The sequence below is a fragment of the Petaurus breviceps genome, unplaced genomic scaffold (genome assembly GCF_028583685.1).
Source record: "Petaurus breviceps papuanus isolate PSGF00001 unplaced genomic scaffold, PetGlider_PUasm1.0 175, whole genome shotgun sequence".
Classification (NCBI taxonomy): domain Eukaryota; kingdom Metazoa; phylum Chordata; class Mammalia; order Diprotodontia; family Petauridae; genus Petaurus; species Petaurus breviceps.
Window position 1 is genome coordinate 60,240,855 of NW_027185764.1, and position 15,913 is coordinate 60,256,767.

At 39.3% G+C, this 15,913-nt stretch overlaps 1 protein-coding gene across 2 annotated transcripts in view; it reads right to left on the minus strand.

The window, feature by feature from the left end:
• The window catches only part of B9D1 (B9 domain containing 1), a 53,984-nt gene continuing 38,071 nt past the window's right edge, over positions 1–15,913 (minus strand). The window contains exons 6-7 of one of the 2 annotated variants that reach the window (XM_069085204.1): positions 13,506–13,573; positions 1–496 (exon numbers count right to left, since the gene is read on the minus strand). In XM_069085204.1, coding sequence (XP_068941305.1) covers positions 438–496; positions 13,506–13,573 — 127 coding nt within the window. In that variant the 3' untranslated portion in view covers positions 1–437. Of the gene's footprint in view, positions 497–10,103; positions 10,453–13,505; positions 13,574–15,913 lie in introns of those variants that run through there. The other variant, XM_069085203.1, reaches the window with a different exon arrangement.

Here is a 15,913-nt window from a genome sequence, read left to right on the forward strand (position 1 = left end):
TTTGAGTTTCCAACCATATCAATTTATTAAGCAATGTATGCCAATTGCATAACAAATCAGAACCAGGCCTCCTTAGCTTTGGCATTGGACTCTAAACACAGGGGGAGACAGATTTTATGCATTAAAAACAATCACATAAGACCAAGTAATTAAAAGAAAACAATTAACCAGGATACAAAATTAGGTAATCTTATTTCTAACCAGAGGAAAGATAAGGGACTTTCCAAGTTCGAAGGGGGAGAGCAAACAGGTATAATCCCCTGAGATCAGGAAAAAAGTGGTGTACCAAGTATCTATATTCAATCAATGAAGGAACATGGAAACAATAACTGAATGACAAGTACAGGGCCAGTTTTCAGTTAAGATATGTGGGTGCTTCAGATGTATGATTGCGAGAAAATCCTTGCATCCATCTTCAGATCTGACTGAATTTCTGGTCACCATAACGGCCTTGAAGCAGCAGGTAGAAATGGTCCAGCTTCCCAGAAATGCAGGGCTGAGGTCAAACAATAAAACTACATTTTCTCTCAGGTCCACAACGGAATAAAGTTTTCTCATAAGACAGAAATTGGATTAGGCCCATAACTGAATAGAAAGGGAGTCACAAGATGGAGTCAGTGTGGTTCACTTATTCCCACTGCCACTGGCTGTTTTAATTCCCTCACAGCCCGGCAGTTTGAAGGGGAGCCACGAAGTCTCCCAAACCAAGTTTAAATTGGCATGGAAGATACAGGGACAGTGAAAGAGGCAAGATGCAGAAAGGGAATGGAAGCAAGATTAAGGAGTTAATGACTGGGCATTGAGTTAGCTTAGCTCCATCAAGCTGCTGCCTCGGCCTGCTGGGGGACTGAAAGAGATGGGGACATAGTCAAACTGTCTCTCCGGGGGATGGGAGAAGGATGATGACTTGCTTTAAGTCCCCTTCTCCTCTCTCCTTCTGCCAAGGTTGCAGGATTTAGCATTGTTGGTTCTTTAAGTTAGTTCATAATTCTTGACTTAATTAGTACCTGTAGGGTCAGCTCAATTGAGCCAAAATTAAGATCATTTAGTACTTCATTTTAATGGTCTATCTCCTTAGCTGCAAGGGTGGGGGGAGTCACAAGAGAGAGAAAGACAGTGGCTGAACTTAGGTCAGTAAGAAAAGGAGCTAACCCTTGCCAAGGGTGTGCTAATAAATGTTTAACAATTGGTTCTCCACCCTCCTCCCAACCCTGCCCCCCAAATGTCAGCACAACACACTTTTAAGTTTAATCTGCATAATCAGCATATTCTCTATCATTTTATTAAGTCTAGACAATCCAAAAAAGTTATCAGAATTTAACATTGGCCTTTTGTGAACCAGTCTGAGAAAGCTCCCAGCATAATCCTACTTGTGTCTCAATTGCTAGAGGTTTTAAAGAATTGTTCTTCTAGTGGGAGCTCTGAGCAAATTAAGAAAGCATCTCAATGATTATGAGTGATCGCTATTTACTAAACTTTCCGAAGAAAAGCAGAGCTGGACCCACAGGGTTTTTGGTTTGGTAATCCATGGATAGCCATCTGCTATCTGGTTAGTGGAATAGATGCTGCTGGGTCAAGTTGTCTTCTGCTTTGCTTTCTGTGAATGCTCAAAACACATCCCTACTTTGGGGTGGAGTTAGGGCAACAACGGAATGTCCTGGTGGGAGGAGAAAGGGAGTGGCGGGATCCAGCATACAAGTGCCAACATTCCAAGGGTGGGGACCAGAGGAGAGAGTAAGCATCCCTACTGTTCCCTTATACTTTCAATCTCAAAACCCAGACAGTACAAAAGATTTTACTTTTAATATGCTCAAGAGAATTTATCTAAAGCCAAGAGCTAAAATGTCTATGGAATGGAGAAATACTGAAAGCTTACACAAACATTTCAGGGCAAAAGCAAGGATACTCCCTCTTTCCACTATGATTTGAACAGTAACAGAAACAGCAACTATGGCAATAAGACATGCAAAAGAAATCAAAGGAACAAATATCAGCAAAGAAGTAAAATTATTCCTATTTATAGGTGATGTGATTTTGTGGGTGGTATGCTTAGGAAATAAAAAAAATCAATCAAGAAAAGTACATCAGCAAAATACACAAAAAAGCACACAGCAATTCATCAGCATTTCTATATTTTACTAACAAAAGGCAAAAGGAAAAGCAGAGAAAATTCCATTTAAAATAACTATGATATGCAAAAGTAGCTGGGATTTAAAATAATGAGACACAGAGGACTTCCATAAATACAAGTATGAAACAGAATTTACAGAAATTAAGGATTTGATTTAAATAATTGGCAAGAAACTCAATGGACTCATACCAATATAATAAAAATTTTGATATAATTAAATAACTACTAGATTAATCTACAGATTTAGCGTTATAACAATCAGAAGACCAACAGGCATTTTACATGGAAATTAATAACAAAAATTCAGATGAAAGACCAGGTCAAAAATTTCAAGGGAGATAATTTTTGCCAAGTAGGAATCATTAATAGTACTTACATTATATCACAAAGAATTAATTACCAAAATCATTTTTGTACTGATAAAAAAAATAGAAAAGTGAAGGAGACTGGATAGATGAGACCTAAAAGCAAGGGGGGAGCATAGCTAAGGAGCTTAGTGTTCAAAAAACCCCAGAACACAAACTGCTAGAGAAGAGACTCTTTATTAAACAAAAATGGCTTAGAAAACTGAAATTTGACAGAAAATTGGTTCACACCAACATTTTACATCATACACCATAATACAGTCCATATGTTAAAAGTTACTTCATTAAAAAAAATTAGAGGGGTGGCTAGGTGGCACAGTGAATAGAGCACAGGCCCTGGAGTCAGGAGGACCTGAGTTCAAATCTGACCTTAGACACTTAACACAAAAACTAGACGTGTGATCTTGGGCAAGTCACTTAACCCCAATTGCACTACCTTCCCCACTCCAAAAAAAGCAAAAAAAAAAAAAAGAGAAATTAGAGACTGGAAGAATGTGTATTTGACAACAATGGCTAGGCAAAATATTAATAATTTGACATAGTACAGTTCGTAAAAAAAAGATGAAATAGACTGTTTAAATTATATGATTACATACAATTCAAAAGTATTTGCATCAATAAAATCAAGAATAAATGTTATGAAATGGGGAGTGGAAATCTTGCCATTGAACATCTCTGGAAAAAGTCTGGTATCCAACATCTATAAGGAGTTATAGGATTCATTCATTACTTAATACATTGGAGGATATGAAGTTTAAAAAAACAGAAATCAGAAACATAAGCTATCAACTATATGAAAAAATGCTCCAAATAAAACAAAAGTGTGGGGGGGGGAAGAACTCTGGTTATGAAGAGGTTTAAATTGAGTTTATATTTTGTCCTAGAGGAATTTAGTCACTGGAGTTGAATGGGTGGGGAGAAACAGTCATCTCTGTGCTTTAGGAAAAGTACTTTGGCCAGAGCGCAGTACAGGAAAACAGCACTGCTGCGTTTTGCTTACTGTAAGTATAGTATGCAGTGGTCAGTGGACAGCTTCTTCCCAGGGACATCTTAAGGGACTAAGGAGACACCTCATATGCTAAGCTGTTATACTCAGGTGACCAGGATGCTACATCAATGGTTTGAGTTTCAGTTCCCCGGACCAATTAAGTCTCAAAGACAGTTTCATTGCCTCTTAGAGAAAAATTAGTTTAGTCAGTGTGGGAGATAGCTATTGTTTCTAAGATCCTAAAAGCCTTTTAGAGGACATTGCATCACTTACATGGTCTTAGGGCTGCTACTGAACAAGTCTGAGGTCATTAATAGAAGAAACTTGGAATACAAAGCCCTGGTGGAGGAGCTGGGCAGGTACAATGCAGAAAGCCACAAAGACCAACCCCAAAATGTAATGGCCCCTGAAGGGGACTAGAGATCCCAGAATGTGCCTCACTGCTTTGGTGATCTTAAGAATCTGGTGCCTGTGATGGATGATGCCAACTCTTGGGCAGTTTACTGTGGTTCTCCCAATGTAAATTAGAGACAATGAGCAGGAGAAACACTGGGAACATCAGGGACCCAGCACAGATGATGTTCCTTTCGCCACAATCACTGAATCTGGTCACATATTGAGGTCATTTGTATGTAAGGTAGCTAGGAGGCCATTCATTACCTTCTTGCAAGTTGTCTGTGCCAGTGTCAGGGTCAATACTACCCATTCAGCATTCCCTTGATTTGCTCCCCTCCCTGGGAGCCCTGTGGGTGGGCAGGAGAGTGGGGGAGGGGAGATACCAACTCTTCATACCTTTAAAGGCCCCTGTGGAGAAACTGTTCCCTTCTTCCTTGAAGGCTTGGACTGCCCAGACCCAAATACCGTCTACTCCCCTACATGGGTTGTTTCCCCTGGTTCAAACATAAGCTCCTTGACGGAAGGCCCTGCTTCACTTTTATATTTGTATCCCTAGTTTTAGCATAGTGTTTGTCACACAGCATTAGCAATTAATAAGTGAATGTTTTCTCATTTATTCATTAAAGAGGCTAAGACTGATCTCCTGTAGATGATGAGATAGATGAGTTAATAACAGACAACAGAGAAAGAAAAACCATTCAACATTTATTTCACTTTTCTTTACCAAGGATAATAGTCTTTGGACTGAGAAAGATAGAACAAAAATTGTTAATATGGGAGTGGAACCAAAAATAACCTAGAAGGAGGAGTTAAGAGTTACATGTGCTGTCTCTTAATTCAATGAGTTCAAGTCAATGGGCCCAAATGAACTGCACCCCCGGCTCCTAAAAGAACTTGTGAAAGTTTCTGCTTAGCCACTGTTGGTGACTTCTGAAAATAACTGAAGAGATGTTGCCAGACAATGGCAAATGTCCTGATGGTCAAAGAGAAGGTGGACTCTACAAACTATGGGCTAATATGCTTGATTTAAATTCCTAGAATTCTTTTTTTTGCTTTTTTTTGGAGGAGGGAAGGTAGGGAAATTGGGTTTAAGTGACTTGCCCAAGGTCACACAGCTAGTTTTTTTGTGTGTGTTAAGTGTCTGTGGCCAGATTTGATCCTGACTCCAAGGCCAGTGCTGTATTCACTGCACCACCTAGCCACCCCTCATAGAATTAAATTCTTAAAATTCTAGAGCATTTAGAAAAACTGATCAATAAGAGCTGGCAGGGGTTCATCAAAACTATATCATGCCACATTACTGCCATTTCCTTATTTGACTATAACTAAATTGGTAGGTCTGGGGTGTGCCATCGATATCGTATACTAAGATTTAATTTAAGCAAACTACTTGGCAAAGTCTCTTGTACTCTTCTTGAAGGCAGTACAGAGAGAGATGGGCTAGAAAACAACAAACAGGGTAGATTCAGAATTGGTCAAGTGACTGGAACCAAATGGTAATAATTATACCTGACATTTCTATAGCACTTTACAACTTTATACTAATTATTTCATTTGACCCCAGAGAGCAGTAATCAATGGACCAATGTCAGTTTGAAGGGAGATGTTCCAGGTCTCTCCTTGGCTCTGTGCTATTCAACATTTTTATCAATCACTAAGACTAAGGCATAGATGGGATAATTATGAAATCTACAGATAATACAAACTGGTAGGGATAATTAACATGGGTGATTGTTAGGATCCAAAAATATCTCAAAAGGCTAAAATATGTGCTGAATATAATAAGAACCTTTATAAGAATAAAGTCCTGAACTTGGGCCCCCAAAATCAATTACCTAAGTGTAGTATACAAATAAACATGGCTATACAACAGTCCCTATGAGTATTTTGGTGAATGGTTCAATGATCAGTCAATAGTGTTAAGATGTCAGCTGAAAGGACCAATGCTATCTTGAGTTGCATTGGCTGAGACACATCAATCTAAATGAGGTGATATTGCTGTTATGCTCTGCCCTGGTCAGACCAAATGAGTTATTGTGTTTTTCTGGATGCTACATTTTAGGAAGGACTCTGACAATCTCGTGTCCAGAAGGGACCTACTAGTACGCCTGGGGAACTTGAGGCCATGTCATATGACTATAGGTTAAAGGAACTGAGATGTATGGTCTAGAGATGGCTTGGGGGAGAACAGGGAGAACTGAGGGTAACAGATGGAAATTGTAAAGAGGAATATTTAGGCTAGATGTAAAGAAAAATTTCCTCACAGTTAGAGGCACCCAAAAGTGGAATAAGTTGTCTTGGGAGGTCATGGGTTCCCCTTCATTAAGACATCTCCAAGCAAAGGCTGGATTACCACTTGTTGGGGGTACTGCTTTCCTGCTCAGAAACAGATTGGATCAGATAGCTTCCAAGGGCCTTCCCAATTCTGTGATTCTGTGAAATCCAGGCAGTGGATGCCTACTAAGGAAGTCCTCCTGGGTAATAGTGTTAAATAAAAAACTAAGAACGTCCCCCAAAAGGCCCAGCTTTCTTTAGTTACTTGTTAATAAGGTTATGTCCTCCAAGGAATTCCCTTATAATGTATTGAACTAGTTTCTGTCTTCAGCCTGGCCTATCTTTTGAAGAAATTATTTCCCTGTGCATGACAAAAGACACTATGGCCATGTTTACCTTGTTTAAGCCTAGATCCTTCTGGCCCCTAAATACATAATCTTCTTCCTATTAGAATGTCTGAAAAATTCAAGACCCCCTCCCCTGCTTGGGGTAAGAAATTTTGGGCTTCTTGTCCCAATCCCAAATGGGGGGAGGAGAAAATCAAAGCCTCCAAGGGGTGAAAGGGCCTGACCTTATCCCAAGTAACTTGTGACTGTGTAGTAGAGTATGCAGGGCTCTCTCTCCCGAACCTTCTTTCTCTTTTTTGAGGTACAACACGTGGGCAATAGTTCTGATGGTTCAATCTAAGAGGTCTTCAGAAAGCCCCAACTGTGCAAAAATATCACAGAATTTTCTAACCAACTTTTCTATGCTTGAGATTTCCTTGGGATTAAAATGTTGTGTCTTCAGACAAAGGTCCTCATTCAAGTGAAAATGCATAAAGCTTCTAATGCCTGCATGAGGACTAGTTGACATGGCTTTAAAGTTTGAGAAAATGTTTACATACATTTCCTAATGGTTCTCAATCTAAAGCTTCCCCTCTTCCATGCTATGAAGAGAGCAAAAGATGGTTACAGAAGTGTCAAGACATAGCTGTGGCAGGAAGGTGACAAAAAAGATTGGTGAAAAACTTTCAGGACCAAGAATGGTGGCACTGTTCTGGGGTCTGGCTGCTCAGTCGACGCACCCTCCTCAACGGTGTGCTAACTGAAGCCAGAAGCTTTCAGAGGTTGCCATTCATGATCAGACAGATCACTGAGTGAAGGCATCCCACAAGGGCAAGCACCAACTGTCTTCAGTTCCGGTTTGCGTCAGATCTTTGATCCTTTGCCCTCTCCTACAGGAGTACATCTCTGACCTCATTGCTGGTGTCCCATTCCCCCCCCCCCCCCCCCCAGCTTCTATCTACAGAGACAACTGTAGGTGAGAAGCATTGGGTCACCTACGATGACCTTGAGCAACTTATCCTGAGACTCAATTTCCACATCTGTAAAAAGGGGGGGGGGTGGAGATGATCATCTATAAGATGCATTCTAACTCTAAATTCAATGATCCTCAGCCCTTCCGTATAGTACAGCATGGCCCTTTTGAACTCTTGGATTTTGATGTATCTGGTCTTTGTCTCCTCACTACTGGGATCATTTCTCCAACAGCGCAGATCACAATCCACCCATGCCTTCTTATCCTCTGCCATTCTTGTCCATGTCCTTTTGAAAATACTCCAAGAAGGGTCTATCCAATGTTCTGGGGACATCCCTCTGTAACTCATGAAATTACCTAAGTACCAATGTTGTTACTGTTATCCATCCTTCATTTTCAAAGAAGTCCAATGACATTACAGGGTGACATCTTGACTTGTGCTTGAACTGGCTTTAAGTGGGGCAGAGTTAAACAAAGTTGTCAGCCTCACTGTCTCTTCCAGAGTGATCAAAGTTCAGTGGCAAGACAGAAGTCAGGATGACTGGTGATGGCCAGGGACGCAGTGGATGACCTTGGCATCTTCAGTGTCTGACTAAACTCCACAGTGCCTGCTGGAGCTGCCTCTTCATGGCCACTGGCACAAATTCTTCTTATCCACCCATTCCTCAGAGGGAAGTCTTCACATGCTTGGCATAGGCTCTAGCTCACTGATGAGTCTGAGGCCTGCTGATTGCCCTCACCTTGGTTTAGCCCGTCTGCCAGGACAGCTTTACCAAGGTGTGCCCCTGTGTATACTAGGTGTTTTGAGCAGCAGGTGAGGGTTGGGTGACAGGTGGACACTAAAGGCAGATGAGCAGCCCTGAGAAGGGCTTGGCAAGTCCTCACCCGAGGTGCTCATCCTCCCTGAACGCCCCCTACAGCCCAGTATAGCCGGGGAGGCAGCCATCCGGTATCCTTCACTCTCACTACAAGGTTCAAGCATTTTTTGGTCATACATCCTTATCTCATATGCGTCATTTTGCATGTTGTTTAAAATTGATATTGTACTAGACGTCTACACACTTCTCCGTTGCTTTTTGGGTCAATTTTGATTTTGATTCTTCAAAGATATTGGTATCACATTATTTATATTATAACATCACCAGAAGAATACTAACTATATTTTGATGTGTTTTTATTGCAGGGACAATATTTGGATCACTGAGAGCATTAAGGCATCATAATGATTATGCAGTTTCCTAAATGTGAACACTCTTCCTTCTATTAAGTTATGGACCTAACTCATGGTCCATTTGCAATGACTGTCCAAGATTAATGTTTTGGTGGACTAGCTTCATGAGCTATCCATCCAACTACATATCATAATCTGGATAATAGTCATTCTTCATTCACTTAGTTTTTCCTGTGTGGATAGTGGGTTGGGACTTAATTTTAAACTCTAGTGTTATTAGTTGATGGTTTGACAATTCAGAAATAATTCTCAAATCTATCAATAACCAAGTTTCCAAACAATTGTCAAGATGTAGTCAATTTCATTTTATTATTTATTTATTCACCAGGTCTGGCACCTCCCAACTATCTTATTTTTTAAAAAATTATTGATAGGGGCGGCTAGGTAGTGCCATGGATAGAGCACCAGCCCTGGAGTCAGGAGGACCCGAGTTCAAATGTGACCTCATACACTTAACACAAAAAAAACTAGCCATGTGACCTTGGGCAAGTCACTCAACCCTAATTGCCCTACCACCCCAACTCCAAAAAGCAAAAAAAAAAAATTGATATGCAGGAGTGATACTTCAAATAGTCCATGAACCCTTTTTAGTTTCCTGATTTTAATACATGTTTCATAATGTATCTTTGACTCAAAAGTCTCACAAGCATCTTACATTTAGAGTACCACGTTAATATTTTAAACAACCTAAAAACAGTGTGACTCTTAGCATCCTCTGCCAGCTTTTTTAGGTACTCTTACACAAGTGCTACAGAAGTGGAAGGGGGCCACTGAGGATCTGTTTCATGGGTTGTCACAACCATAGAATTCATCACACTGTGGCCAACCAACTAGGAAGGAGCCACTCAGCACTTAGGTTGATCCTCAGAAAGTAAACATGGCCGGTTGCTAAGACTGTACTCAACATTTTTCTTGTATGCTAGAGCTTGTGTTCTCCGGCAAGCCTTTGAAAAGAGAAGGTCCTCTCTACACTATAAGAAAGCATCAGAGTGGGACTTTTGTGGACTTTTTCTTATACACCTATCAAAAGTTACTTTGTATTATATTGTAATTATTTGTTAACATATTCTATTTCCCTACTAGAGCATACTTCATGAAGGCAGGGATTATTCTGTATTTAATTCTGGTATCTCCTCAGTGTACACAGCACAGTGTTGTTCATGCAGAAGCAACTTAATGAATGAAAGGGACCTTCGTAATTGGCTGAGATCACACATTTAGTGTCATAAATGGGTCTAGAATCCAAGTCTCTTGACTCCTAGTCTAGTCCTTGGTCCATTTTCTACAAAAAATTAAACTAACCTTGCACAAAACAGTCTGAAAAAATGTAAAAGGCCAGTCTGGTTTCTAGTCCTAACTGCCAGTGCTAAAAGATAGTGAATGCATTGAACTTAGAAGAACAACTATGAAAAGACTTAGTTCTCCAATAATCTAATCATTTATTATATAAAAATATTTGGCTACAGATGCTATTGCTTCAAAGTGACATGGATATAATGATACTTAAGGTAAATAAACATAACAATTGTAAATTTAGTATACATTAGCAGTTTGGCTGAAAGAGGCTGGCTATAAACATAATGAAAGGTAAATGCTACTTAAAGGATATGGGTAATATTTCAGATTTACTTCAGGATGCCTTCTGACAGGTCTATAACTGAAGAGGTGTGCAGTTCCAAACTGCTGGTATCATAGCCTAGTTTCTTCATGTCTTTCGTCACCACATTCAACAAAAGTGTAACAAAGCCCTGGGAGCGAACCCTTGTAACTGTAAGTGGGAGGAAACCACAGCATTAGCCTATAGGGAAACGGAAACTTTCAGAATATCACCCAGAGTGATACCTCAAATCCTGCAGTCTTTAGAAGCCCAGTTTAAGCCACAAATGCTGCCTGAAGACTCTTTTCACATTTCTGGGTCAGCCAGCTGGATCCATGTCTATGTAACTCTTTAAGCCATGAGCTGAACACAGCATTTGCATGGCTCAAGAAGCCAGGAATCAAAACCTGAGAGCTGCATCATCATGGAAACAGCAATGCCAATAACTCCCATTTGAACTCAGGAAGGAAATGATGAAAAATTCTGATTCATAAACAAGATTCAAACCCCACAATTCTTATCAAGAATGTAGTGAACCATATAGGAAATTTTCTACTATTTTCTGGCTTCAAAAAGAGGGACTTATAGGTTACAAGCTTCTTTGAGTACAGCATTGAATCTTATTCAGAGTTTGGCTTAGCAGAAAATAAAAAAAAAATCACCAAATCACTGAATGAACTAAATGAATGATAGAGGTAGTGGTTCCTTGAACTCCATCTTAAAAAGTGAACATGTCCCTTGAAGCTTTGTTTGGTATGAGAGCCAGAATTAAATTATTTCTTTACTTCATTTATTATAGATAATCACAAGCCCACAGATAAGCTGGTTTCTATTTTCTTGACAAATATTGCAAATTCCTTCCCACAGTATCCTTTCATTTGAACTAGGTACAACTACTATCTCTGCTCTGGGATCTATGCCCTTACCCTGACTTGGTAATACAAAGACCACAGATCTCTCCAGTTTAGGACCTCTCTTTCAAGATCTGGGCAATGGTTAGTGTGTTATGAGGAGGCAGAGTCCTCAACAGTTACCCAGCCCATGGTCTGTCTGGTCCTGCCTAGTCCTTAGATTTGGCCTTAATACTCTGCTAAAAAATGCTATTGGAGTCTTAATGGCTCCTACTGTGCCTTTTTGGTTTGCCAGAAACCTTATGGAATGTAAAATTTATTCAACCAACAGCAAAGCATCTCATCAAACAAAAAGGTTTTTACATCTATCCAACAAATGGTGGGCCCCAAAGCATCTCACTAACAGTGTTAATTTTCTTTTCTTTTATTTTTTTTAAGCAATTGGGGTTAAGTAATTTGCTCAAGGTTACATGGCCAGTTATTTCTGGGTGTGGTGCTAAGTATTTGAGCCTGGACTCGATGCCCAGGTCATCCCGACTCTGGGGCCGGTGCTCTTACTCACTGTGCTACCTGGCCACCCCAACAGTGTTAAATTTTCAATAGAGGGTGGGGGAAAAAGTAATAAAGCTCCTTCCTTCCTAGCATAATTTCAGCCTATCAAAATGTCAGATTATCTTCTATTGGCTCCCTACTAAATACTGTGCTTATTGTACTTTCTCATAAAAGAATTACATATTTCTATTGTTTCTATTTAAAGGGACAGGGGAATATGATGATTACAAAATTATGGATGTTTCTGCCCAAAAGACCATTAGTTTCCAGGTCTCTCCCCAGGCCTGATGAATCTGAGTTTTACTAAAGTACAGAAGAACTTTCAGGGAGGAATTCAGAGGAAGAATGGGCTGGAAAAGCATTTCTGGAGGGAGAAGAATGGTATGGTAGCCTTCCTCTGAGTTCTGCCTCATCAGGGATATCTGTTGACTGGATCTGGCCTAAAGGAAATAATTCACATGATGATTCTTACTTTCCTCTCTTTCCCTTAATTCTAATTGGTTGAATGATTCCTGGTGATGTTATTGAATTGGTTTCTTAAAAAATCTTAGCCAATTCAACTATATATATTGCAGAGGCTATGTGGCACACAGATGAGCCTCTTAACCCTTCCCTGCCTATGTCTTCTGTTTGTAAAATAGGAAGACAAGTGTCCACTGATCTGAAAAACATTTTTTAAAAGTGATTTTGATATTCTAAGTAACCCTTCTGGAACTTTCCTTCTGTCTTTGGAAAAAAAGAGGTTGCTTTTTATCAGCTTCTAATGATGAGTACTTTCTTTGTCTGGTTTATGACAGACCAAAGGAGAAGAAGGAGAAGAGGAAGGAAACAAGCATTTATTAAACACCTACTGTGTGCCAGGCACTGTGCTGAGCACTTTAAAAATACTGTATCATTTGATCCTCACAATATTGCTGGGAGGTTAAGCTATCATGATCCCCATTTTATAGCTGAGGGTCATGTGACTAGTAAGTGTCTGAGGTCATATCTGAACTCAGGTCTTGGTAATTCCAGGCCCAGTGCTCTACTCACTGTTACCTAGTTGCTTCTAGTGGCAGATGAGACTTGAAACATAGAGACTCTTAAAGGAAGAATAAAGTTTTAGGGCAGTTTTAAAATTCTCTAAAGTTAACTTCATGTATGGTCAATTTATTCCTTAATTTATAAGCTCCATAACAGCAAATTTTAATATCCTGGTATGTTGTATGCTGTATTTGTTTTCCAGCCAAAAATTATCTTGAAAGATGTTAAATTGATTTCTGTTGCTCAGCAGAAAATTTATACACTTTACCTAGAGACTTAAACCAAAGACCCCAAATACTGTCTGCAACGTCAGGTATAACTCCAACATACATAATTCCATTTAAGATATTTACTTTGTTTTGTAGATAGAACATTCTAACCCTAATGAAAATGGTTTCTAAAGAAATTTAGGCCATTAATGTATATTTACATTACAGTAAAGAAAAATAATTTTCTATCCAGAGTGGGCATTTAGCCTATTATAATGAATGAATGAACTGCCACCTACAAATAACCTGCTTGCTGTTTATAACAATAAAGCATCTTCCTCCAATAAACTTCAATTTTTTAGTGGTAAGTCTCTTTACTTAGCCAAACTGGTCTTCAGGCAACAAATAATCATTGGCATGCCCGTAATTAATGAGATTTCTATAGCATCTTTTAGTAATCCATCAGCATATATTGTATTTACATGCTCAAATTCATTCATTAAACACTTACTGGGTACATGTGGAATAAAATCTGAGTTTAGTATAAGTAAACTTGCTAATTTTGCTTGTTACAGAGACTAATCTTTACCTTCTCTTCCTTCTCCCTGAGCTACTAGCTTGGGGTCTGTGTATTCAGGCCGTCGTCCCATGAACCAGCTAGGAAAACAAAGGAATAAAAGAAATAAAATGACTCATTAAACACACACACACTTAAGTCTCACATTCTGAAGTAATGAAATTTCATCATAATGAATTTGGTATGTACTTCCTGATTTAAAACAAACAAAAAACTGTCTTTTTCAAAAGTACCCAGAGGAAAAATTAAAGCTAATATGAGTGAAATGAGAGGCAGAATGTAATGGCTGACAGAGAGCCAGTCTTGGGACCAAGAAGACCCAGGTTCAAGTGCTGCCTCTAATCCACTTGGCTGTATGATACAGAGCAAGTCATATAACCTCTCTTTGCTGAAGGTCTCTCTCAAAGGCTCTATACCACAGAGAAGGTGCCAGCCTGCCCAAGCTCCAGGAGCAGTCTGGACTGCCATCTGCCAACAAAACCAGAGTTCTAGGTCTGAGCCTGATGTATAACGTAAGTAAAATAAATTTTTCCTGCCAAACCTTTAAAATTTCTTCTGGAATAACACATTTACATTTATAAATCTTCTTCCTCTATAACAATGTCCAATATTTCAGTTTTTACTAGAGCAGATGGCAATTTTGAGTGGCCTTAGCCTGATTTCTACTGGAAATTCAGGAAATTGGGGAATGAAAGGAGGAGGAAAGGAAGAGGGTTTTAATGGTGGGAGTTTCAATGAGAATTTCCAAATTCTAATGACACCTCCTATGAGGCAAAATAGTTCTTCTATGGCTTCTCTTTCTTACATTTCAGCTCAAGATGCTGCAGTCTAGACAGGAAAATGTCCAACAAGAATTCAGCTCTCTGGATTATCCAAAAGTGAGAATTGTTCCAAAGTGAATCTTGATTTAAGTTCAAATCAAGCTTTAAGTTTTGGGACACTATGTGCTTTGTGGATGCTCTTCTATGAATGACTTTACATGCACTGTCCAGCACCACTAGAAGGCCCAGGAGGCCTCCACTACCTCCCTAGCTTATTTAGGGAGCAGCGAAGCAGGGGCAGGATGGAGAAACCATCTAGTTTCCTGGCTCCTCCTGAATGAACCATAACTTCAGCGTTTTGTTTGAAGTGAATTCCCAAAACATCAGACACAACTAAATTCAAATACACATTTCAAACTCCAAATATACCTGATTATATGCCATTTTAGATATACCCATAACATGAAATAATCAAGGATGACTCTAGAGAATTTTCAAATAGCCACTGCTATTCCTACAATGATAAAGGCAAATGCACTATTTGGAGGCTGTAAACTTAGAATGAAAAAACAAAACACTTTTTGCTAATTCAAAGTAACTTTGTAAGATTATCCACTACAGCAGTATAGAAAGCATCACTCAAATTCAATAAACATTCACTGATTATCTATCATGTGAAAAGCATAGTATTACATGTTAAAGAAGGTACAAAGATACATTTCTCACTACCCTTAAAAAGCTTAAAATCTAGTGAAAGAACCAAGCAAGTAAAAAATTAATTTCAAGGGGTGGCTAGGTTGCACAGTGAATAGAGCACAGGCCCTGGAGTCAGGAGGACCTGAGTTCAAATGTGGCATCAGACACTTAACACACAAACGAAACTAGCCATATGACCTTGGGCAAGTCACTTAACCCCAATTGCCCTACCTTCCCCCCTCCAAAAAGCAAAAAAAAAAATAATTTCAATTCAAGGTAGAAAAATTCAAGAAAAAAGTGTCATAAGAGAAGTATAGAGGGCTCTAGATAAAAAATAGGAGGAACGGGGACTCTGTGTAGAAGATGGAGAAAAGAGAAGACTTCATGAAGGTTGAAATGGACTTTGAAAGATAGGTAAGAATTAATGAGATACTGGGGCAGAAGGGAAAGGGCAGAGAATCCTGCCCAACATGGACAAAGAATAGTCTAATTTAGTTAGAGTTTTGGATACATACAAAGAAGTATTGGTAGATAAGTTTGGAAAGGTGAACTGGGGCCACAGAGAGGTTAAAATGCTAATAAAGGAAAAGTTTGGAATTTTATTCTGAAGGCAATAGGGGAACAATTGCAGGTTTGTTTTATTTTGGAGGAAAGATGATGTAATCAGACATACATAAGGAAAATTACTCTGGCAATATCTAGAAAAGAAACTGAATATAGGAGAGACAAGAGGAAGGACCACTAGTTAGGCAGCTATTGTAATGGTAGGAGTGGAAATGAAATGAAGGGGTGGATGAGAGAAATATTATAGAGGTAGAATAGACAGGCCTTGGTAACTAAATCAGTATGAGGGAGGTAAAGGAGAGAAAGGAGTCAAAGATAACTCGGAGGTTTGTTAAAATTTCTGGACTTTGGAATCAGTAAGACTTTGGGTCTAATCCTGTCTCAGACAAATAGCTGTGC